This window comes from Ascaphus truei, chromosome 1 (assembly GCF_040206685.1).
Source record: "Ascaphus truei isolate aAscTru1 chromosome 1, aAscTru1.hap1, whole genome shotgun sequence".
NCBI lineage: Eukaryota > Metazoa > Chordata > Amphibia > Anura > Ascaphidae > Ascaphus > Ascaphus truei.
This window is the reverse complement of record NC_134483.1, coordinates 60,103,603-60,128,283: the sequence shown is the minus strand read 5'-3', so window position 1 is coordinate 60,128,283 and position 24,681 is coordinate 60,103,603. Positions and strand designations below refer to the sequence as shown.

Sequence of the window (24,681 nt, the reverse complement as noted above, 5' to 3'; positions counted from 1 at the left end):
CTTTGCATCTGGTATCCACCCAACAGAAGACATCAATGCGATATTCCAAGATGATGACACTAGTTGCTCAGATCTCAAAGTTTTCCTTGTTGACGGAACTTCTCGGTCGCTCAAATGGTCGCATGACCAAGACATTATCAATGTATGGTATGACACCTGGATATCCAGAGAGCAGAGTATAAATTAAATGCTTGAAAATTCCAGGTGCAACAGAAATTCCAAATTCAAGACTCAATGTGGAAGGAGCCCTGATGAATCAAAGTGTGCAGAGCAAAACACGTTACACTGTTTTTCTCATTTCTGGATCTATTTGTCATTTTTAATGTTTGGAAATGAATCTTGAAGATTTATAAACACGTACTGTGCGACTGTACTGCATGGCCTTCTCTCTAACTCAACAGACCACAGAATCTTACTGCACGTCAGTCAGGAAACCATGAAAATTACAATGCTGAGCTATGCGCCGCCGCCCAGCTATATGTGGAAATGGGGTTATTAGCTCCTTGATTCCATCTGACATATCTGCATGAGTACACATTTATCATAAACATTTGTCTTTGATAAAATAGTCGCAATTAACGATTTGTATAATTGCAGATGTTTTAGCTGCACAAATGATGAGTAGCACATCCCTTTTCTGTCCAGGGTTGTCTGTTTTGACTTATTCAGGAGGACTTTCAGATTTTAATAAGAGTCCCATGATGCAAATTCAGTACCATTAAATCCCTCAATGTGCCAGTATGCTCATTTTTTAATCTGCAGACACGGGTTCCAAATGGCGCTCTGTATCAGAATGTTGATCCCATCCCTATCAACAGAAAAGTGTTGGGCATTGTGGGGAGATTGTGATTGATCAAAAAACAGACAAAGATAATGCACAACACTTTATTCTGTTGTAACCACATGCAGCAGAGCAGCTTGTTACAAACTAATCTAACAATAACCAACAGCTCTAAAGGCAAAACAAGAGAGCATCTAAAAAGGACAAACATGCATTGTTACAGCACTCTCTCTGCATACACCAATATTTATTTGAAACATAAGTAAATTTACAATCTACAGGTTTTGCTAAAAAAAAAAAAAAAAAAAAAGCACATGACTGGTCTAGGTTTACATTAATAGTATTTAGTGTGGGTTCAATATTGATAGCATGAAAACCTCAAACATTTTTTCAACACAGAAGTACAACCCCTTTGCCTCCAACCCCAGCTCTCTAAAGCTTGTTCATTGAAGAGGTTAGGTGCATGAACACCTACGCGGGGGATATTTTGCTCCTGAAAGGGAAAGAGCAAGACTTTGGGGTCTACTTATTATCCCACAGCTGCAAAACGGAGAGCGGGAAAAAATGTAAAAATCAGTGTTAAAACAAAGTGCAACAGATCAAAGAAAAAGCCCCACCATTTCCACTGGATTCCTTCTCTTCATAAATTTGGTGCTGTTTTTGAGTACTCCAGATAAATAGACCGCGATGAATTTGGAGTTACAGGAGTGTAGATTAAATACTTTTTACTTGCCTCATTTCTTTAATAGTATCAATCACCAAGCTTTGCCTGACTGAGTCACTGAGTGACCGAGGAGCAGAATCCCACGTAATCAGATCGTGAAAATAATAGCCTTACAATGTAGCGCAGATCTGGTGTTCAGAATTGTATTATGGTGAAACGTGTTTCCCCCCCTACCAAAAATGTTTGACCTTTCTTTAAGATCATTAAACTATGGAGATAGTCTGCATTTTGGGGGGAAATTTAAAACAAATCTTCCACAACCGTTTACATTTTTTGAAAGGTGTTAAGGAGTCTTACTGTATATGCCTGATGTGCGATTTGAAATTGAGTTTTTCTAAGGCCAACTAACATAGCAGTTGTTGCATGGGGTACAAATCATTTTGTTTTGACCTGAAACGTATCACTCAAATTACTTTTCACCCTTTGTGTGATTTCAAAATATTAGCTTTTGGATTAATTTTAAATACTACAAAAGCAGCAATTAAAAAGGTGAAGAGAGTGGTCTGCTTTCTGCTTAATTTCACGAATTAAAGGTTGACCAGCAAGAAAGAGAGTGACATGGCCCGATTTTGGTTTGTCTGAGGACAAGATTGATAACCCCTAGGGGGGGGGGGGGGGTGCGGAGAAACCAGGAGCACAAACACCACTTCCTTGGCATTAATAAACTAAACAAAAACAATGTATGAATGAGTTAAACTCAATGTCTTTTCAACCTCATCCACTATGCAGCACTATTCTATCAAAAACTCACACTTCCAACTTGCATTGAAGCACATTAGGTGCACCAAGTTTGCTCCCAGTTATGTCAATTTTGTTCATGGGCGACTGGGAGCATTTTTTTTTACTTTGCACCAATATATGAGCAATGTGATTTTATGGTGTAGCTTGAGTCTGGAACAAAATTATATGGGTTTCAAGTTTAGCTACCGTTTTAGATCCTTTGGGCTCAAATCTTTGAAACTGGAGCTATTCCACATGGGTAATGGCAATATTAATAAGGTATTTCAAAACAATGTGGATGTTTGGTAATAGATACTTCAAGGTCACTAGTAGTCACCACACTAGATGGATTTAAAATATCCCCTACCGAGACTGCAATTTCATGGATGTTGCAAACTTGTTAAATCTCTTAAGACAGAACCGTATGATGTCATCTTTGATTTAGCCATCAATAAAGCAACCAATTTATTGGTTCTCTTCAAAGTATGTTAGGACCAAAAGATCGAGGACAGATAGAGCATAAAATAAATATTGGCAGTGGTCAGTTACAGAGCCTCTTGAAACTTTTTTCTGATATTCACAATGGTGATCCTAAATGATTGCTTCTGAGAAAGGCCGAAACGTCAAGTCTATTGGCAATAAATTAGTTCATTGAGCAAATCGGTGGAGCCCTGATTTTCTTAATTTCATTAACCCTGGATTGACACAGAGAATCCTGAACCAGGAGCACCGGTAGTTGTATCCCCTTTTGATTTTTTATTAGTGTACAGCATTTATTATCTTTCTACTCGATCCTAAAGGACTGTCATATTAAAAGGGCATCAAGGTGTTTTCTATGGAGATCAACGCCTTAAACTTTGCCAGTGAGCAATGGACTCGATATTAATTACAAACACTGACGCGCCCCCCTTACAAGTCTCCGTATTCCTGAAAAATTAGCTTTTGAAGCAGCCATTTTTTTTTAAAATCTTACTTTAATATTTAAAAATATATACATTTTATGGTGCTCATTACCTGCCAATTTTTTTGTTACATTCAGTATGGCGAGATGTTTAGGTTTTATGTGTCTAATGGTTTCTTCTTTCACACTTCCATTTGATCTTTTGTGACGTTTTGCTATTGTTTTTGTCAAGGTGGAATCCAAGAAAAGTCTTATTGCAGCCACGATTTAACTGTATAATCTGTTTTGATGCAAACATTTAAAATTGCGAGCACATCTTATCGTTTTAATTTATTTTTAAATGGATTCAAAATGTTTAGCATAAAGGAAGTGGCCTGTGTGCACCTCTTTTTCCCCCAGTTTGTTATTACAAGCGGCTGGAAATAAAGCGCACCCACCTTAACAGTGCGTAACTATGAACTCTTTCATAGTCTAATAGAATATATTCAAGCACATTGACCCAAGTGCTTAGGGTGTCATTTGTTTTCCCATTTTGGGGCGTAACCCATACAAATTCCAATCACATGTAATATATGTACTCGCAACTTTCTTTCCCTCTTGTATTGCGCCGACAGTGTACGCAGGCATGAGACCCTGCCCCAGAGCTTACAAATCGATATACACTTTTTTATGCGAGGCACAGGGAGATAAAGTGACTTATCCAAGGTCACAAGTAGCGGAAAGCAGGATTTGAGCCAGGCTCCCCTGCTTCAAACTCTGTGCCTTTACTCATTGACTAACTCTAATCGAGAACAGGGTTGAGAAGGAATACAGAGGGGGTGGTGGGCCCAGATATCTAATTGATTGTACAGTTGCAAAAACAGAACTTTTTTTCACATTTGAGAAAGCAGTAGAAAGTGACAGTACAAGAAAGTAAAATCTAAAATGCAGAGAAAATGTTAAGCGGTGAAAAGACATTGATCTTAAATTATTTACTGTCATCTCACTAGCGATTTCACAAGTCACTAAACACAGCCCAGCCCAAAACAGGTTGCGTCATTGTACCAGCAAAGTCTAGTTGGTATCAAAAAGGGACGATTACCATGGAGTCTTATGTATTATAGGAGAAACATTAAGTCTTATAGAAACGTAGGGGTGGATTGGGGGGGAGGGGGGAGAGATACACGGAGACTGCTATATTGTTATTGGGGGGGGGGGGGGGCAAACAAAATGACAAAGTAGGTAATGTACAAAAGTTATAATAGTAATGCAGTTAAATACTATGCAATATCCAATTCCATAACCACATATGTACATAGAAAACAGAATAGTAATTTAGAGCACATTTATGCACAGACTCACAAGTGCAAACCAAGAACCAAGCTGGCATCCAAGGGGAAGATAAACAAACCGAAGAGCTCCCAAGTCATGTGATGATTCGAGCACTTCTATACAGTAGGCAGAACATGCTCCAGTCATTCACTTAACACTTAGTTTAAATGCACTTACTGTCCAACATTCAAGTCAATGGCAGTTAACACCCATTGAGGTATGTTAAGGACCTTGGTGAATCTTTCTTTTAAAAGGATGTCAAAGGGGGTAATAGCTCCTAGGTGGTTTTAAGGGGTTACATCTGGGCGATACATGCCTCTTTCCAACCATAATTTGACAATGAAATATTTGTAAAGGTTCGTTTGTAAACACAGATTATACTTGGCAGGTGTTTGATTTCCTCTGGCTATTCGTTTCTCCCCTCCCCCCCCCCCCGTTTGCAAAGCCAGAAGCCGTTCTTCCCTCCAATTATCTGTACTGGCTCTTTGATAAAGACAAGGTGGGCAGAAAGGTCAAGCACAAGCTTGATTGACAAACACATTGAAATTAATCTCTATAGAAGCCAAATATGTTATTTTAGTATGGGTAGATAAAGATGCCAATTATTAAAATGTTCACAAATTGTTGTTTTTAAACAGCTACATGGGATTGCACCATAAAGGAGAAAATTTAAACAAAATAGACAGCATCTTTTTACCCACTTGCAAACAGATACAGTACTAGAGACCTCACCAGATCAAATAGTATAAAGCTATAAGACTGGTGGCATTTTTTGTTTTTACAAGACTAGTATTGTAACCCTTTTGCCAAATATGAACAAAGGAAACATACATCCAAAATACTCTGCAAACTTTATTTTACGTTTTTCCATCACTTGCAGATTTCTGTGTCTTTATTACGTCACAGCTGAAAGAGTTACACTACATTTGTGAAACCATTTTTTTTGTACTTTTAACAATGCATCATATGACATATTTCAGCACGTTGTTTCAGACCATATTACATTCATGTACTGTACATTTGTTTAGGGAATCCATTAGCAAAATTCTGACTGTACAAAACCAGCAGAGGGAAGAGAAACCCTGACACACATTGAAAATATTATACAAAAGGAGAGTTACAAAAAACACAATTAAATTGTAACAAAAAAAAAAAACCACACACAAAAACATCCCCAAAACATTGTGGTGTACTAGATCAGGGGTGACCAACTTTTTCAGGCATGCCAATAAATGGCCACAAATATTTTGGTGGGTCACTGTCCCCCTCACCCCTCCAATAGTTTTATCTCAGGGGGAGGGGAGAGCAGGTCATGTTGGGTGGAAGCCTGCTGTCCCGAGGCAGAGGGGAACTAGAACCACACAGGCGAAGGCAGAAGTTGAGCTCGATATCTAGGCGGGTCCAACTTCCACCATCTTCTGGGTGCACTGGCAAGGGGGGTGGCTTGACGGCCCTGCAGTTCAGAGGCCCCGGAATGAGGAAACCAGTGGCACTCCAACGCCCTGGATGGCTGATTCCAGAATATCATCATGCAAGCCTTTCCAAGTGCTGTTGGGCCACGGGTTGGCCACCCCAGTTCTATATGGTTGGGTATCAACTTTGGACTTCTGTTAACATTTGGCCCTTTTTTCAGCCCAGATTACACAGCCGTCTTAAATATGAAAAAATTGACATGCTAGGAAATGTGTTTAAGAAAAATTATACAGAGCGCCATTAATAAAATTAAAAAAAAATTACATTAGTTTCTCTACATTTTTACAAGCTAGTTCGGCTCTTGCCTCTAGCTTAGCACCAATGCAATCTTGCAAGTAGTGAATTTAAACAACTTTGTACATGCCAATAAACACTTCTGGAAAACCATCAAGAGATAGTCGGGAAGAAATAAATATTGTCTGAGGTACATAGCTTGCGTTAAACAGGATTCTAGGAAATTACAAATGGTTTACAGATTCTTGCTAGAAACAAGAATTTTTTTTTATATATATTGTTTATACTACCATAGTTTTCTTTTCACAGAAACTGAACTTTCAGCTGTAAAGTGCTTTACAATTATATTTCTAGGGATTCATGCAGCCACCCCTGGGGTGGAATGCAGACATATATCGTCTGCATTAGAGAAATAAGCAACACAATTACAGTTACCCAATCACAGCTGGGTACACTTTGGTGATAAAAGCATTTTCCCCAAGACCAGAATAACTGCTTAAATTGGGAGTTTCTATTTTAACACTTTAACCAATTTACCTCACCGACCCTTCTCCTTTCCAGGATAAAATATTGTTTTGCAGACAGATAAAACTAAAGCCCTATGATATTTACACACAAGTCAAATGACTTTTACAACCACAATAGGTTTCTTAGCGCTGCAATTGAATAATTAAAAAAAAAAGGGCTGATCATCTTTAGGTGTAATAGAGAAGATTATCACAAAATGAAGTGGATATTTAAATCCTCTCTTGCCCTCTCAGAGGTAGATCAGTGTTCTCCATTACTGACAGCGACGGGCCCGGCTTCGGTTGCCGCAGGTATTCTTGGGACTTTCTTAGCAGGGCTTGGGATATGCTGGGGAGCAAAGAATAAATGCTCAAGCAAGCTTCAAAATAAACGGTGTACTTCAGATTAAATATAGACTACAAATATAAATCACAACGCAAAATGGCGAGAGTCCAATAAAAGGCAGAATAGTGAAAATTAAAGGGAATCCGTGAACTTCTTGATACAACAACATCCAGGGGTCCATCTAAGCCTGGTGCCCGGTTTCACATGGTTCATCAGGATTATATACTGTAGGTAATGGATAGCACAAGCACACCTAGAATATTATATTGTCTTTTGCCAATAGCTGGCTATGAATCAGAACTTTCCAGAATATAGGATTCTGTGCCATATTTCTAATCAATATCCTTTAATACATTTGTCTGTGTCAGATGTGTGTCATTTTCCAAGCATTCCTCAGTTTGTTGTATTTACGACTGTTCAGTGATTTATAAAAATAGCAGCTTAAAGCAGCACTCCCATTTTATTTTAAATAAAAAATTCCAGGTTTTAAGCAGGGGGTCTCACAAGCAAACTGTGTGGATTTCAGCTCCAGGGACCCCTGCTTGCCGAGATATTTACCTCCGTAGTGGGTCCCGGTAGGAAACCTGGCTGGGTTCACAATATGGCGGTTTAAAAGTCCTGCGGACCAATAGGAAGTCACATCTTCATCCCTTGTGCGTTCCTATTAGCCCACGTGACGTGGGAGCTTTAAACGGCAGAGATACAGGCAGCACCTACGGAGGTGGGTAAGATTGTAAGCCATCACGAACAGGGCCCTCATTACCTCTCTGTATCTGTGTGCATTCTTGGGCTCACCTGTATGTAACCGTTTATATTTTTGTAATATACATAACTCTGTACCCCATTGTACCACGCTGTGGAATATGTTGGCGTTTCACAAATAAGATAAAATGTAAAAAAAAAAAACCATGAGAAGCATGGGGGTGCCCGGAGCTGAAATCATTGAGGCTCAGCTCCCAATACCCCGCTTCAAACCCATTTAAAAAAAAAAAAAAGTGGGAGTGCTGCTTTAACAAAGATTGATTTATCAAGCACAAATATTTGTAGTCCATAAAAATGGCAGTAAAAATTGCCACCTTTACTAACCTGCACAACCAGTATCAAAATGCAAGCTACACCAGTGAGCACTTAAGATGAAAAATGGGTAACACCGGAATGATGTAATATTTTAATAAAAATCTTTTTTTAAATATGTGACCCACTGTGCAGCATGAAACTCCTCCCCAGACTCCACCTCCTGGGTTACATCAACACTCCCCAACACACACAAAGACACAACAATACATGAATACAAAAGGAATGGTGATCTTCGCTAGGATAGCCTGGTAGGACACAAGGCTACTTACTGCACATTTGAAACAATGTCAAAATATTGATACCCACAAACTGATGCTGCAGAAGTGGTTATGCAACATAAATGATTGAACCCTGTGTGTTTGTGCTATTTTCTTTAATACAACCCCCCCCCCCCCAGTACGTATTTGCCACAGACCCGGTTAAGGTGCTGAAGAATAGAATACCTCACTAGCAGTGCTTGAGCGGACTGGTTCCAGTACAGCTTCCAGAGGTCCATCATCCAGCACGGAGCTGCGAGCATAGTACCTCCTGTGCTTCTCGTCCACACGGACCAGGTACCACGTGCCTGGGAACAGGTTGTCCACCGATCCCTGCGGAATATAACTGGCTGCAAGAGACCACACAGAGATCCAATTTTTAAAAAACGGTTGTAATTTGATGTAAACAGCTATTCTCCAGCGCACTGTGAGCATGGCATCTTCAGCTCGGAACTCACCTTCCTGCTCATCACCAGGCAGCCTAAAGGCTGCCCATCAAAAGGCACAACTACCCATTTTCTAGGGAGTAAGAGCAAACATGTGGTTTATATGGAAAAATAAGCTGATAGTCACGGGATACGACCAGACTTCCAAAAAAAACATTAAATTACGTTTACTTAAGCATGCACCAATATTTACACAGAAAATGCTCCAACAAAAACACAGCTTAAAAGAAGCCGTGAAATGATCTGCTAGTGCTGCTTAAGAATCCATGTAAACTAAAAAACATTTACTAGTATTCATTTTTTTTTACCTTTTATTTGTAAGCTGGATTCTATATTGCTTAAAATTTTAATTAATCCATTACTTTTTTTAAACACCCATTTTCCAAACGAACATATTGCAGAACTCTGATCCCTCCCCTGTACTTGGTAGGTGAGCAAGTAATGGCAGCTCTGGAGCGTACAGACGTTTACACTTAATTCTTAGGACATGGTCTGTATACATACCATTTCTTTGTACTTTTTATTGGTCGTGTAGAGAAATAGGACTAAAGGCCAATAATTCATTCCCTTAATGAACAATGCCAATACAGGTCACAAGGCCCTTTTCTGAAAGGAGCAGTGCTGCTTTAGGCAATGAATTACAGGGTATATTTGCTCACCGACTCAAATACAGAAGAGGAGATCATTATTTGTAAAGCGTTTAGTTATACCTAAATGGTGTGTGTGTTGCCTAAGCTTCATGTTCTCTGCAAAGATGCTGGGTGCGACGCTTCTCCGGGAGTCCAGTCTCGCTTTGAGGTCACACAGGCTAGAGGTCAGCTTGTCCAGAGAAGACCCTGGTTAAAAAAAAAAAAACAAACATATATATAACTGGACTTTCAACGTTATAGTTCTCACAAAACAGGAGACTGCAGAACTATAACTACTGTAAATTAGGACTGGAAGAGCGGTGCCCGCAAATAAATAGGCTCCAGTTACAGTGGCTTTCTATTATGTTTGACAGTAAGTTATTGTGTGTCGGATACAGCTGTTAGACTTTCCCGCTTTGAAAGAGAAGCCCTTAATTATAGCTTACAGCCTTAGACCATTCTAAAAAGTAAAATCTGTATTTATTTCTTTTAAAAATGACTAGGTTCTTTGCATTAGGAGAGCATCTTCTTTATGATGGCAAGGCAAATTACTGCCGCTCTCTACAATGTCATCGGAATGGAAAGCTGTAAAATGTCACATTTGCACATACAGTGGAAAATCTTGCTTTAGCAGCGTAAACCACTTAGTAACTTAAAGTGAGGGGGAGTGGGAATCAAGTAACAATGTTTCCCCTTTTAATGTAGTCATTCAACAATGGAGAGCCAGACAGCTTCCACCAAAGTTCATATATATGCATGAAGTTTTAATATTCAAACGCATGTGAACATCTTAACCTTTACCTGTGGAAGGGCCAGTAGTATATTGAAAAGACTTGACAAAGGGTTTGCCAACACTTACCAGGTGTAGCATCTTGTGTAACTTTGATAGAGTACAATGTAGCAGCAAAACCAGATCCATAAGAGAACACGCCTATCCTCTGTCCTGCCAGCTGCTGGGGAGAATACCTGTGTGCCCAACATCACAATGTTAGGAAGGGGATTCACTTCAGATTCATAGGGCAGCACATTAGAAACAGTCACCCCTTATATCAGAACAGACACCCCCCTCTTCCCCCCCTAAAAGAATTAAAGCTCAACCCTGTTATAATGCGATCCGTTACAATGCGAATCCGCTTATAACGCGATGCAAGCGTGGCTCCCAATTTTTGTATTTATGAATACTGTACTTTACAAAACAATTATTGTACAATTTAAGACACCAATGTATCAAGACAATTGTGCATTATTTTTATATTGTTATTCTATAGTAGTGCAATTACCGCGTGCAAAAAACAAGACATATGAAATTGATAGCATGTATAAGTTAATGGTTAGAATTTTCCAACGCGATCCGCTTATATCGCGAGGGGATTTTGAAACTCAAGAATCGCATTATAACAGGGTTGAGCTGTATTTGGTGAATTTAAAAAAAAAAAAAAAAGCCCACACACCACACTGAAATCGTGTGATCATTCACAATCATTTTTGTTTTACAAAAAGTAGTGGTGTTCAACGTCCCATGCCCATTCTGTTTCAATTAATTGGCTTTCGGTTAGGTAGGAGCTCCTGTCTAGCTCATAACTAAAAAAAGATGAACACTTTTTTTTATTGAACAGATCTGTGAATTTTTTTAAAAATGTAAAATAGTGTGTAAATCAAATTAAAAAAAAAGAAAAAAAAAAAAGGAAGGGGTAATAACCTTTGCAATTACTCCTGGAAAGCCATATCCAATCAGCAACAACTATAAAATTATGGGGTTGAGGAGGGGGTAGAGTAAATATCCCAGTTTTTGTAACATAGGATTTAATATAAACCAGATGGCGGAGTTATTTAACCCCTTTGATGCCCAATGCTAGCAACGCATTGCAAAAGAATGACTTCAGGCCCCAAGGGGTATAACAAACATTAAGACCTGACAAATAAAACACAAAAAACCTTACATCCAAAGTCTAGTAGCCCAAGTGGCAGGTTAGTCTATAGTTCACACCGACACAGCGCTGTTGCGCTAAACATGTTAGTTTCTTGCTCTTCCATTAAATCACTATATACATCCTCTATCACTTCTATTTTGTGGTGTGGCGCACTGGCTTCCTGCCAATTTTTCTCCTTAATCAAGAGTTGAACCGAACTAGCTTGCCACTTGGGCTTGTACCGGGGTAGTATATTAATATGTTCGACAATCTTCATGATGTGTTCCAGGTTGGCTAGAACACAATTTTTGGGCAGTAGTCCATCTCCCGGTATCTTAGTTTAGTGAATAAGCCATCAGGCGTTACTGCTCATTTGCACGCGCCTCATTAAAAAGTGAATAGATCGATAAATTGATGTCCAACATGGACTACACCAATTTTTTTTCCCCCATTCATTGACCTTTAGTGAACCTGGGCCTTTGAATTTTTATTAGACATTACAAGTTAAAAGGGTTTTAAAATAGGGTCAGACTTACAGTGCCAGAACCGAAGCAAGGCATCCATACACAGAAGGGGTGTACATGTTTCCATTTTGATTGGACACGAGCAGAGAAGCTTTTGTCTTTTCATTGAAGAGCTCAGCGCTGGCCTTCATAAAGGCCTTTTCCACATCTCTGTCAAAGTATGTGTCTTCTAACTTGACATGCCTGTGACAAGCAACAAACAAATCACTTTGAAGATTGAGAAAAATTAATTACATACCATATATTTTCTTTTTAAAAGGTCATTTATTTATTTTTGGGGTGGTGCGGACGACACTCCAATATAACCATAGCTTTGAATTTTCTAGACCATTTCATAACTCGGCTCTGATCACTGCAACTTTGGAATGGCTAGAGTTCCCTTTGGTGTGGCAAGCGCTTGGCGAACACGGCAAGTTATTACATATCCCTGAAATTTGATACACGTTACAGAGTTCAGCTTTCAGACTACAAATTAAACAAACTAAAAAAAAAAAAAATGAACACATGTTTTGGCCTCGGAGGAAATAGGCGTTCCCCGGAGCTGAACTTCTTTCATTGCATCTCTGGGGACTCCTGCTTCCCGAGAGACTTCCATCTTTAAGGGCTGCCGGCTGGGCATGCAATATGGCAGTTTAAAAGGTCATCCCTTCCGGCTTGCTACCGACCCTCAATAAAAACCTATAAACAGGATTCAAAAACAACACCAGTAGCACCCTCAGATGCAAGCATCTGGGGGGTGCAAGGGTGCCTCAGATTAAATTAATGCGGTTCAGCTCCGGAGAGGGAGTAAGTTCTATAAATATATGTATGCATGCCAAGGCAATGGTTCTTTAAGAAACTATTAAACCGACCGTAAAATAACTGTAGTAAACAGAATGGTGGATAAATTGGAGGCTGAATGCTTTTACTATATTACTGTTATATACTGCAAAGTTTTACTTAAGAGGCAGATACTGAACTTAAGTTACATTCAATCATGTTATTTTAATTAAGACAAAAAAAAACACACTTGAGAAAAATTCAAGTTGAATCCTTACCGGAAGGAGTCCAGGCCGCCATAAACCCCACTCTCCGTGTTTGGATTTGGATCACCAATGAAGTCATTTAGTAATAAGCGTGCCAGCGATTTCTGCACAAGTTTGCAGTACGGCGAGTGAAAGATCATGTAGCCAAAGTCATTCAGAGTGAACGGTTCCTCGTTACCCTCTGGAAAAAGAAAGCAGAAGGTATTCAAGCTGTGAGAACAGATACACTATTTCATCTTAGAGGAGATAAGGGAGAGGGAGGATAGGAGGACACTTTAATATATAACGAGGGAAACATATTTCAGAGAAAGAAATGCTGGAACCAGAGTGATGCTCTGAAGTTGGAGGGTATTTATCAAAAAATGTCGGTGTATTTGTGGAATACAAAATCCCCAAAATGCTGGGAAACTCCATATTACTTCATTATTTTCTATTCATGGGATAATCTCCTAACAAAGATGGTAGAGATTAATTCAGTAAGGGAATTCAAACATGCTTGGGATAAACATAAGGCTATTCTAAATATGAAAGACAATAGACAGGAAAATGGGCAGACTGAATGGGCCAAGATGTTCTCATCTGCTGTCAAACTGTTTCTATGGGCATATAATCGAACAAACAAAGTGCTTACCCTTCTGCCATTGTGCATGGATTTTGCTGCGGTAGGTGGAATAGCAGCGATCCAATGCACCGAGGTAGCACTGTATGGATAGTTTTCCGTCAACAACAGGATATTCAGACACCATGTCAGGTTTATAAAAGTCATATGCATGTTGCATGTGTGTGCCGCGTACTCCTGGGAAAATGAAGAGGACATGCATAAAAAGATTGCAACTTACTGCATCATAATAGAAACAAAACAAAACAAAAAAAAGTGTACAATTTATGTCCACAGAGCTTTTAACACAACTAGGGCTTAGTGTTTCACAAGTTAAAGTTCCTTAGATTAGCAAGAGCTGACGCGGTCTCCTACTTCCCAGGGCATTGTAGTAGCTAACTTTCCCCTCCTTACTATAATGGAAACACCACTACTAAAGAGGGCTGCTTTTGCTTAGAAAAAATAAAATAAAAAATACATGTGCAGTACATTAGTTTGTTAAGGCACTCGGGGGCCTCACTGTGCCCCTTTCCTTAATGCTGCCAGTGACTGGTAATTTGTACTGCACAGATCTATGTATTCCATTCACTGTTGTGACAGCCATTATTTCCCAGATGAGAGCCACTTTAAACTAGTTTCCCATTGTTTAAGCCATGTTTTTCTGTCCCTTGAAACTTCATTTGTAGAATGATTTAAAAATGATGCTACTCTGGGCAGACAGTATTTTGACCACTAGGTAAAAAGGGTTATACAGGTCCAGGGAGGAACCAACCTCTTTCCAATATTAGAGTGGCATTTGGTCCCACCAGCATGGCGACCGCTCCCGCTCCTCCGGTTGGCCTGGCACTTCCTGTGGCATACACAGCTATGTCTCCAGCAACCACAAGCGCATAGCGTCCTAAGAGACAAGGAGAGAGAAGAAATGTTATTCTGAGAGACAAAAAAGGAAGGAATGTTAAAGAGTATGATGCAAGTGTGCGCAAAGAGAAAGCTATAACTGATGGTGTGAGATATAAATTGATATTTTAGGTTATGGTGGGTGAAAAGGTGACTAAAAACCCTCCACCGTATAGCATATAAAAATATTACTTGTGAGCCATTGGTCTAAGGGTTCCATGTAATAATGGATTTAAGACAAAGGGTGGTACTGTGTGCTCATTTGCATGTCATTTCCCAGAATCCCTTGCTGCAGTGGAAGCACTGTATGCCATGTGATAATGGTGAAAAGCAGGGTTGCAGACCTGTCCAAGACATGTGAATGTGCTCACAAGTAATATTTGTATTTGATAGATACAGGCATACCCCGCATTAACGTACGCAATGGGACCGGAGCATGTATGTAAAGTGAAAATGTACTTAAAGTGAAGCACTACCTTTTTCCCACTTCTCGGTGCATGTACTGTACTGCAATCGTCCTATACGTGCATAACTAATGTAAATAACGCATTTGTAACAGGCTCTATAGTCTCCCCGCTTGCGCACAGCTTCAGTACAGGTAGGGAGCCGGTATTGCTGTTCAGGACGTGCTGACAGGCGCATGCGTGAGCTGCCGTTTGCCTATTGGGCGATATGCCCTTACTCGCGAGTGTACTTAAAGTGAGTGTACTTAAACCGGGGTATGCCTGTATATCTATATGTGAATAATCAAGGAGAACACTAATGCAGATATCTACGCCATATGAAAAAAAAAAAAACATATATTTATAGTAGCATGTACTCCAAGTTGTGAAAAGTAAAAAATATTTATAACAAAAGTCAACAAGTCCTGGAGTGCCTGCTAATATGGATGTATTTGAGCTCTGTCGTCTTCCCTCTCTCTCAAGTTTGCGGTACACCCAATGCGTGTGAGAAAGGGGAGGATCACGAAGCTGTGTCATCAGCACCATGCGGCTCCTAGGACCGGAACGAGGGTTTCGCTTAACACTGAACACCAAGTGCTGCCTTCCACCGGGAGAGACTGCTCCCTTGCATCTCGTTGCCCTTTGGACCAGGCTGAAATGACTTATACCTTCCATATGCCATTACACGACACAGACAATTGTGAGTGGACAGTTTAACCATTTCCTAAATTATATTTTATGAATCTTTTATTGCGCGCTTACCTTCTAGGAAAAACTACAAAGTGACCACAGGAACAGTTTTGTACGAGCAGTAGCACTTCACTGGCCCTTGCTTTTAGATAAACATTCATACCATTTATTGTACTAAAATTTCTTTCATAGTAGTGGTGCCAATAGCTTCATGGCAACTCATTTATAATATTTTAACTACTTCCATATTTCTAATGGCGACATCACCATCTACCTATGGTACACAGAGCACGTTTTTCTCCTATATAGACATTGTATAACCTCCACAAATCGAAAAGAGAGGGGAGAGGAAAAAAAAAAAAACCCATGTAGGTTATTGCTTGAACTGCCGCTCTAATGGACAGGAAACTCAGGCAGGTCTGTGCGAGACGGACCACATCCAAAATAGACATTAAAAAACACACTAGTGCAAACAAGTATAATTTTTATACGCTAGACACACACGCACACATTTACACTGCTTACCATCCCAAGAACTCGATTCCACCCAGTTAACAGCATTGAAGAGTGCAGCGGTGCCTCCGTAACATGCATTTGTGGTGTCGATACCCTCCACATCTGTATTCCCAGAGTCTTCAAAAAGCTGCATCAGAACAGTCTTTACAGATTTGGACTTGTCAATTATGGTTTCTGTTCCCACCTCTAACCTGCCGATACAATCGTACGAGATGTTGTTCCTCTCCATCAGCCTCTGAACAACAGTCAGACATAGGGAGTTGATGTCTTCTCTGTCCGAGCAGAAGCCCATCTTCGACTGGCCCAGGCCGATGGTGTATTTCCCTGCATCCACACCGTCAAATTTCTCCAGCTCCACCTGGTCGACATATTGTGATGGGAAGTAGATCTCCAAGGAGACTATTCCCACATCTTTGGGCCAGGAGGCTTCAGCGGTGGCAGGAAGGGAACCAGGCATGTTGGTCAACCTTGTAATATATATTTAAAAAAAAAAAAAAATCAAAAAAGGAAACGTTACTTTTAAATACCATGACCACATTCATCAGTTTAATCAAAACACATCTTTTGAATAACCAATTAATATTCAAACACACATGAATGCATATGGGAGAATTGTCAGCTGGACCAGCACATTCATAAGCAGTAGAGCCGATAGACATTTAAAGTTTACTTTTATGTTAAAGTCGTTCACGTCAAAGATTTTTTTTTTTAATCTATTTTAATAAAATGCATCTTTATTTCCATCATTTTTTCTGATTATATAGATAGTGAAGTAGTCTCCAACCCTCTTCCAACGTGTGGCAACCAAAGTACATTGTGGATTAATGCACCTAATACGGTGTTAATCGCCATTCAAGTCAGAGGCAGTTAATGCCGGATCGGGCGTGTTGAGCTGCAAAAGGAACTTGGTGCATCTATTTCCAAGTTACTAAACAATGCCACGCCTTTGCCCACCTACAGTCGTATTCAATTGAACGGGCCTTAAAAAGGTTACACGAAAAATTTCAAGAACATAATGAGTATAAGATCTCATGAAAATACAGTGAATTCCGAATTACTTAAGTACAGCAAATAAAAATGCTACTGGTGAGTACCGTCACATGTCTCAGACAGGTCTGCAACCCTGCAATCTTAGGCAGTCCAAGTATTTTAGTGCAAAAGATAAAAAATTTTTTTTATTATTATTAGATTTTGTTATCTTGCAGTTTTCTTCGCTGGATTTTCTTCCTCTATTCTTCCTTTTTTCTTGGATGTAACCGTATCTACTTCCCTTAAGGAGAAGATCTCCCTAATACTGGGAGATCACTCCTATTTAAAAAAAATAAATCTGAATCTATTCTGTCATTTCTTGGTGTTACATCTTATGTTATATGTTCATGTTGTATTAAAGGTTTTTTTACATACTGCACTATTAGTCCCCTTTTCTCCTGTACCTGCCAAGATCCAATTTGCACCTGCACCTACAACTGCCACATTACGTATGGGCTGCTGTTTATCTACTGTGTCTGCTGTTACCAACCACTCCCTCACCTTGTGTGTACCTGTACCTCCTGAAGAACCGGCTGTTTCTTTTAGAGGGTGAGTAGTTAGACTTTTTTTTTTTTTTTTTTTTAATCATTTTGTCTACTTTTATAGTTTCTTTTTTATTATTGTGTATTTTCAAGCATGGTCTTGTACCGATTTTATGTTGCATTTTTGCTTTTCTACTATTCACCACTAGGTGGTGCTGCTACATTAGTTTTGCCTATGGGTGAGCGGCTATCAGTTTATTTTTGTTCTTTCACAGTAGCCTATTCTGAGTTGATATTTTTTTTTGAATGCATTTTTATGAAAATATATTACTTACGTAGGTAAATACTTGAGGATCTAGTGGTCAGTAGGTTCAAAGAGGTTCAGAACAACTGACTTGGAGACACAAGGGGGCACCTATGATTATCCAGTTTCCGCACATAAAACATAGAATGTCGTCAATTCCTTATGCAATATTAGATTTATATATTTTAAATGGATTCCAAAAGAATAAAAGTACATCATGAACAGTGTTTAACATTGAAGATCATACAGGGAGAGTACTTGGGTTGTCTTGCAACAGTAATTGGCACAGTTTCTGCCACCCACCACAAACTTCAGTTTTGTGACAGATCTTATTGGTGTTAACAAGATCATTTCAGGTGAAGTGTAATTACAGCAGCGTTGGGCAAGGACGTGCCACTTAATTGACATAAGACAGGAAAGGTGTGTGCGATCATCACATGATCTTGGATAATTAACTGCACTTGGCAAATACAGTTTGGATCTGGCTGGAATCATCCTTGAAGTGTTTCATCACATGCAAACCCAGAAGATGAATATTTAGGCTACACGTATAGTGCCGGCGACTTATGTCAGGCTGTGGTCGCTGGAAAAATCAAATTGAGATTACTTCCAGTGATCGCGACCATGCCATCGCTCTGTCGCGTCGCGCTTACTATAAGCGCATGCGACGGCGGAAATGCTTTTGTTTTGACGCAGCGTCGCTGTCACTATAAAGCACAGCCTAAAGCTGAAAAATGACTTCACACGTTATGGGAAATACAGTTCACTCAAATGTCTCCCCCTTTCAGTTACATTGGATATTTTCTGGCACTTTGAACTCCTAGGCTGCTGTGCACTGTGACCTCAGCAACCCCTGTCAATTATTTCAAGGACAAAATTTGTGTCCCTCTATCAATCTCCAAACCAGTGTCCCCCGTTCTCATGTTGGTACAAATGTATTGGGAAGGGTCACACTTGCTGCCAATGATCTACTTAGGACCTAGTCACTGGGATCATGTTATTATAATGATCTGAACCACTGAGGCACTAGAGGGGATAGGATATCCATGTTTGTACAAGTACATTTATTTTAATTCCGGCACAGTATTTTAGGACTAATAAAAAAAAGGAGGACGACATCTATGAAACTCAGTGTCAGGAGTTTCCATACATTAGATAAGTGCCCGATTCATCCATCGCAAGGTCACATTTTCTCTGATCACAATAAGCAAAGACAGATTTAAATAACTACCGCCGCAGATAAATACAAGGAAATATACATACATACGTGACTTGCCCCACCCCGGGAGCAGCAGCAGGACCTCTTACGCAGAAGATGTCCAGCCAGCTCTCCTCTGAGCTCCTGAGCAGTCACTTTGTCAGGAGGTCACGTGTACATGCCTGCGCTCTGCTCTCACCGCAGTCTGTGAGCCTCCACCTGACAGCGCCGCATAGAACTCACCCGCCCACAAACACGTGACCGAGCAGGTCCTCCGTGATTGCCTGCGACATGGAGCATGAAAGCGGCCATGTTTGATTAGGGCAAGGTCGGGTCGCCATATCATTTTAAAACAAATATAACATATAGCAATGTGCTTCGACTAAAAAACATTTAGTACACTAAGACGGTTTTAGAATACTCGGTGATAAGAAACAATTCGTAAGACTCCCCCTCCTTTAATTCGGACGCATGAAAGCCCTTAACCAATATGGCCGCCCCGAGTATGATCACATGATAACGAGTCCAACCAATCGTACATCTTCACGTTCTCTTGCTCAGGCTTCCCGCGCACTACGCAAACACACAGAGATCTAGTCCGCCATCTTGTGACTGGCGACTTTAAGGATAATACGTGAGAACGCGCATGCGTTTCCAGCCACGGTGACAGCTGCTAGAAAAGATGCAAATAAGAGCTACATCCAGCTGTTGTGACGTGTGCACTCGCTTCTCCCTATTGGGGATCATAATACTCCTGAAATAAATAATAATGCTCTCTTATTCGCATCTTATGATACTGAAAAACTATCAATTGCAAAATTGAGAATGTGGGCACTGCAAAAATTTAACACGTTAGTTACTATACATATGCAGTTAATGGAAACATAACCTGGAGGTACTGCATGACATTTCTTTAATACCAAGGAGAGGGCACGTTGAGAAATAGTGTCATGCCCTGTCTTATTAATCCAAGTTTACATATAAAGATAGTTTTATTGAGTTGGCAGTGTGAAATGAGGGGTACAATAACTTTACTTCAAAGAGCTAAGCTATTCTAGCAGACCAGTGGAGTGTCGCTCATTTAAACAGAAGGATATAGATATACAATTTGTTTATTAGATCTCCATTTAAAAAAAAAAAAACAACAATACAGCTCACACATTGGTATGGTTAGACCTCAACAACTCTTTTCTAGGAGTGAACTGGTCTCTGGGAATACTTTACTACAATAAAAGATCCATGCTTGAACACAGATACCCAGCAAGCTCTAAGAAACCCCAAAATTTACCATAGTGTGTGTCAATTGGAGTGCTACTGGGCGTGGCTAAATGTATACAACAAAAAAAACAAAGCTACAGGAAGAATGATCGCAAAGGATCTGTCCCAACTAGCTGAATGAAAAAGCCCAGTAGCACTCCAATTGAGATATATAGATATATATATATATATATATAGTGGTTGACAAATCACCAAAAAATCTACTCGCCACCTAGTACCAAACGTGTGCTGCTTGGGCCAATATTTACTCGCCCGGGGGTTAAATCCACTCGCCCGGGGCGAGCAAATGTATAGGTTTGTTGAACACTGTATGTATATCTATCTATCTATCTATCTATCTAGATATCTATCTCAATTGGAGTGTTACTGGGCTTTTTCATGCAGCTGGTTGGGACAGATCCTTTGCGATCATTCTTCCTGTAGCTTTGTTTTTTTTGTTGTATACATTTAGCCACGCCCAGTAGCACTCCAATTGACACACACTATGGTAATTTTTTTTTTTTTTTTTAGAGCTTGCTGGGTATCTGTGTTTATTAAACTTTTCCAGCTGGTCTCAGCTGTTTTGGGGAGGTTAGTGGCCCCTCCCCCCCAAGGTTTAAGCTCACCCCTCCCCACTTTCCAAGTTAGCGGTTCTCTTTCATGCAGCTGGTTGGGACAGATCCAATGCGATCATTCTACTCTAACTAGAGGTAAATAAGAATTTTAATCAGTTAGTGTAAAGACCTGCAATATTTGGTCATGCCATGAAGTGGCTTGCAGGCTTAAAATGCTTTGGCTAAAGGGTTTAACTAAATTACCTTTTTTTAAGAGATATATAGGTATTTCATTGTATATTTTTGTTATATTGGATGTAGCTTTGGGCTTTGTTTTTTGTTGTATCCATTATTTTTGCTTATTTCAAGCAAGGTAGCCCCCACAACAGCATTAGATTAAACCAAATAGGGGTTTGCGGATAGTTGCTCCTTTTAATGGTGCGACCCTTACTGCTGTAGGGTAAGGGAATACACAAGCTTCAGAGACCTCCCAATTCTTTCCATCCTCTCTATGCCAAGTGGTACATGGCCAAGATTTATACAGATTTATTTCTGTGCAGAAACTGCCACTAGTGTTATGTCACAGCCTGGGTAATAAGGCACTCAAGGGGTCTCACGAAGGCAGCATTATTCTTCCCGGTGCCCCCAAGTTCCTTGTAACATTTAAAAATCAAGAGTGAACGCTATGGACAGCATGTTGATATCCAGTCCCATGACTTGATAACATGAATAATTAAGGATCGTTCAACTCCCCTTCCCCCCAAAGCATGCATACCATCCATACTCCACAAATTATTCTAGTAGTCCATCATTTATTCCTCAAAACATTACCGCATGCCTCCGACACCCCCTTTCTTCTTGAAATAGATTGTACACATCACGTGTTTGGCTTTCTCCCGAGACCCTTTCCAAAATATCCACCAAGTGAAATAGTCAGTTTTGCATCTACTTTAAACAGGTTTGTAACTAACTTGTAATGTTGTCAACTTTACTTTGTGCCCAGGACATACTTGAAAACGAGAGGTAACACGTAACATATATATATTTTTTACCCATCATAACGTAACTAAGTGTGGTGAAACCTATCCCAACTTCATTTTGCAAAGCCAGTATAACCAACACCACACCGATGCGACCCATTAAGGTCTAAACAGCTGTCTGTGGGTGGGTTTACTGGCTATGCATCTTAACCCAGGCTGTGCTCAAAGCTGTGAAATGCAGCAAGCTTAAGCTTATAGGGGACCATATTATATGGGTTTGAAGCAAAAAGTGGCACTGTGTGCTCATTTGCATGTCATTTCCCAGAATCCCTTGCTGCAGTGGACGCACCGTGTTGGGTGATAATGGTGTAAGGCAGGATTGCAGACCTGTCCAAGACATGCAAGTATTTTATAAAATACATAAATAAAATCCTCTGGGGCAATTGGGTGATTTAAGCAACATCCCCATCCACACAAGCAGCAAAGCGTCTCAGGTGGTAGGTTACCAACAACACAAACACCTTCCTATAAGAATCACATTGTAACAGGAGGGGTACACTCAGGAAACAGCCACTAAACACTACAACTGTTACAAGACAATACCGCAGCAAGGGAAGGCTGCCCACACCCCACTGCCAACAAGGAGCCGCACAAGTTGTGTTACCAACTTGTTACCCATCCGGAGGTGCACAAGCCCTGCCTCTACAAGCAAGGAACAGGGGTCCTGCTCATCCACACTACCATCCTGTGCGCATCAGGAGGGTTACCCTCAGGAAAGGATCCCGTGCGCAGGGTTACCCTCAGGAAAGGATCCCGTGCGCATCGGGAGGAAGGTTACCCTCAGGAAAGGATCCCGTGCGCATCGGGAGGAAGGTTACCCTCAGGAAAGGATCCCGTGCGCATCGGGAGGAAGGTTACCCTCAGGAAAGGATCCCGTGCGCACCGGGGAGGAGGGTTACCCTCAGGAAAGGATCCCGTGCGCATCGGGAGGAAGGTTACCCTCAGGAAAGGATCCCGTGCGCATCGGGAGGAAGGTTACCCTCAGGAAAGGATCCCGTGTGCACCGGGGAGGAGGGTTACCCTCAGGAAAACATCCTGTGCACATCGGGAGGAGGGTTACCCTCAGGAAAGGATCCCGTGCGCACCGGGGAGGAGGGTTACCCTCAGGAAAACATCCTGTGCACATCGGGAGGGTTATCCTCAGGAAAACATCCTGTGCACATCGGGAGGAGGGTTACATTTACCCACCTGGGAGATTTACCATCATTTGTATCCTAAGCCGCGGTCCGATTAACCCCTGCAGCGCCGGAGGTACACGCCGTGAGTGGGATGCTCTTCCCAGTGAGCTGTAATTATAGTGAGACTGACCTGTGCGTGGTGCTGTTACTCCCCGGGATGCCTGTGTGTGGATGATGCCCTCAACTGTATTCTGCTCTCTGCAGTGGGGCTGCACCGCTCCCGCTTATAGCATTTATAACCACGCCATCTCCAACACTGCACCCCTGACTGACACACCCTCCCAGCCAATGGGGAAGCGTAATGGGCAACCGCACGGCTCCGAGCCCCGCCCACCGGCGACCTCCAACAACCAATCCCAGCACCTCCGCGGCGGCAAGCATTGGAATGGTGTGAGAACGTGACGTTACATGGTCAGAGAACAACAGCCAATCAAGAGAGGCTCTGTAGAGCAGCAGGCCAATGGGAAGGCGCGCCCGATTCCTGGCGAGGTATGCGCCATGGCTGCGGCCATCGAATGTAGGAGTGAAGAGGTTGCCAGGCAACAGGGGAGTTGTACGCTGTGTGAGCGGCCTGCGGGCTCCATTGCACAAGTAGTTAGGAGTGGTAGCATCAGCACATTCATGCAGCCTCACTCTATTTTAAACAGCACTTTTCAATTGAAGTGCAATGTAAATGTTTCTGCAGGAACCACAACACCTGCAGAGGTCTGCTGAGGCCCTTGTGTGAGTGTTTCAGAATGTCACTACAACTAAGGCTGCGTCCATGGTGCCTTCTCCTGTGCTGAGGCGCGCGGAGGCTGAGGGAAAGCGGGTGCTTTCCCTGGCTTTGGTCCGCGCGCCGTCCGGGGGAGTGTCGGAGGGCGGGCCAGTGACGTCACGGAGCTTGTTCGCCCTCATTGGGCGAACCGCTCACGTGACCGGCCCTGCGCTCCGGCGAGCGCCAAATCTAAATTTTTGTATAAGACCTTGTATAAGCAAGTGTGCGGAAGCGTAGGCGAGCCCCTACTAAAGCCGTTCTCATTGCGGCTGTAGGCAGGGTTGCCACCTTCGACTGAAGGCCAACCCGGAGATTGTTTTTTTAAATAGAGCACTTACCTCTGGCGTCCTCCTGGCATCTCCCTCTGCAACTCACTTCAATATGGCTGCGCGCGTCACAACGTCACGCGGCAAGTTACCATGACAACGTGCTGCCGCATGACTGACGTAAAGTAGCGTCTTGTTAACATTACAATGTGTGTCACGTGATTCTGTTACTTCATGTGCCGTTCCTGTTGTCATGGCAACGTGACATCATTTGACGCAGTGGTTGCAGGGGAAGATGCCGGAAGACGTTGCCACAACACAGGGTATAAACAAAAAAGACCACCCGCTCACTCTTAGTCTTACATATTAGTCTGGGTGCACTAGGGTAGTGGCAATAGCATAAAAAGAGGTCTCTTTCCCCAAAGACAGGGAATGTATGGAAACCCCAATTACATGCGCTGTAAGATCTAATTTGTTCAGAATTGGTATCAGTCATGAGAAGCAGAAATGCACTTGAAATACTGTTGTTAACAGTGTAATAAAAAAACCTTGCGGTAACCCCTATGATAGTGTATTAGTGATATGGTTCAAATAATTTTTATTTCTAA

General features: G+C 41.3%; 1 protein-coding gene across 4 annotated transcripts; it reads right to left on the bottom strand.

Moving 5' to 3' along the window:
* Positions 1 to 1,672: 1,672 nt before the first annotated feature.
* On the bottom strand, positions 1,673 to 23,338 carry HMGCS1 (3-hydroxy-3-methylglutaryl-CoA synthase 1). Of its 4 annotated transcripts, none has more exons than XM_075588955.1 (11): positions 23,181 to 23,329; positions 19,087 to 19,305; positions 16,018 to 16,475; positions 14,235 to 14,360; positions 13,496 to 13,660; positions 12,877 to 13,045; positions 11,852 to 12,022; positions 10,265 to 10,371; positions 9,487 to 9,612; positions 8,517 to 8,680; positions 1,673 to 6,999 (listed from the first exon to the last, which is right to left on the bottom strand). In XM_075588955.1, coding segments are annotated over exons 2-11 (1,575 nt in total). In that variant the 5' UTR covers positions 19,089 to 19,305; positions 23,181 to 23,329; the 3' UTR covers positions 1,673 to 6,912. The 4 variants fall into 4 exon arrangements, with proteins under 4 accessions (XP_075445070.1, XP_075445088.1, XP_075445079.1 ...); XM_075588973.1 differs by having other exon boundaries at positions 19,091 to 19,305; XM_075588964.1 differs by lacking the exon at positions 19,087 to 19,305 and having other exon boundaries at positions 23,181 to 23,338.
* Positions 23,339 to 24,681: the final 1,343 nt, after the last annotated feature.

Bases quoted from the DNA above. Each gene is read 5' to 3' on its own strand.
- HMGCS1 (XM_075588955.1), bottom strand. The intron at 10,372-11,851 runs GTAAGTCTGACC...TTGGGCACACAG, and splicing joins CTTGCTTCGGTTCTGGCACT to GTATTCTCCCCAGCAGCTGG. The intron at 9,613-10,264 runs GTAAGTGTTGGC...TTTTTTAACCAG, and splicing joins TACACAAGATGCTACACCTG to GGTCTTCTCTGGACAAGCTG.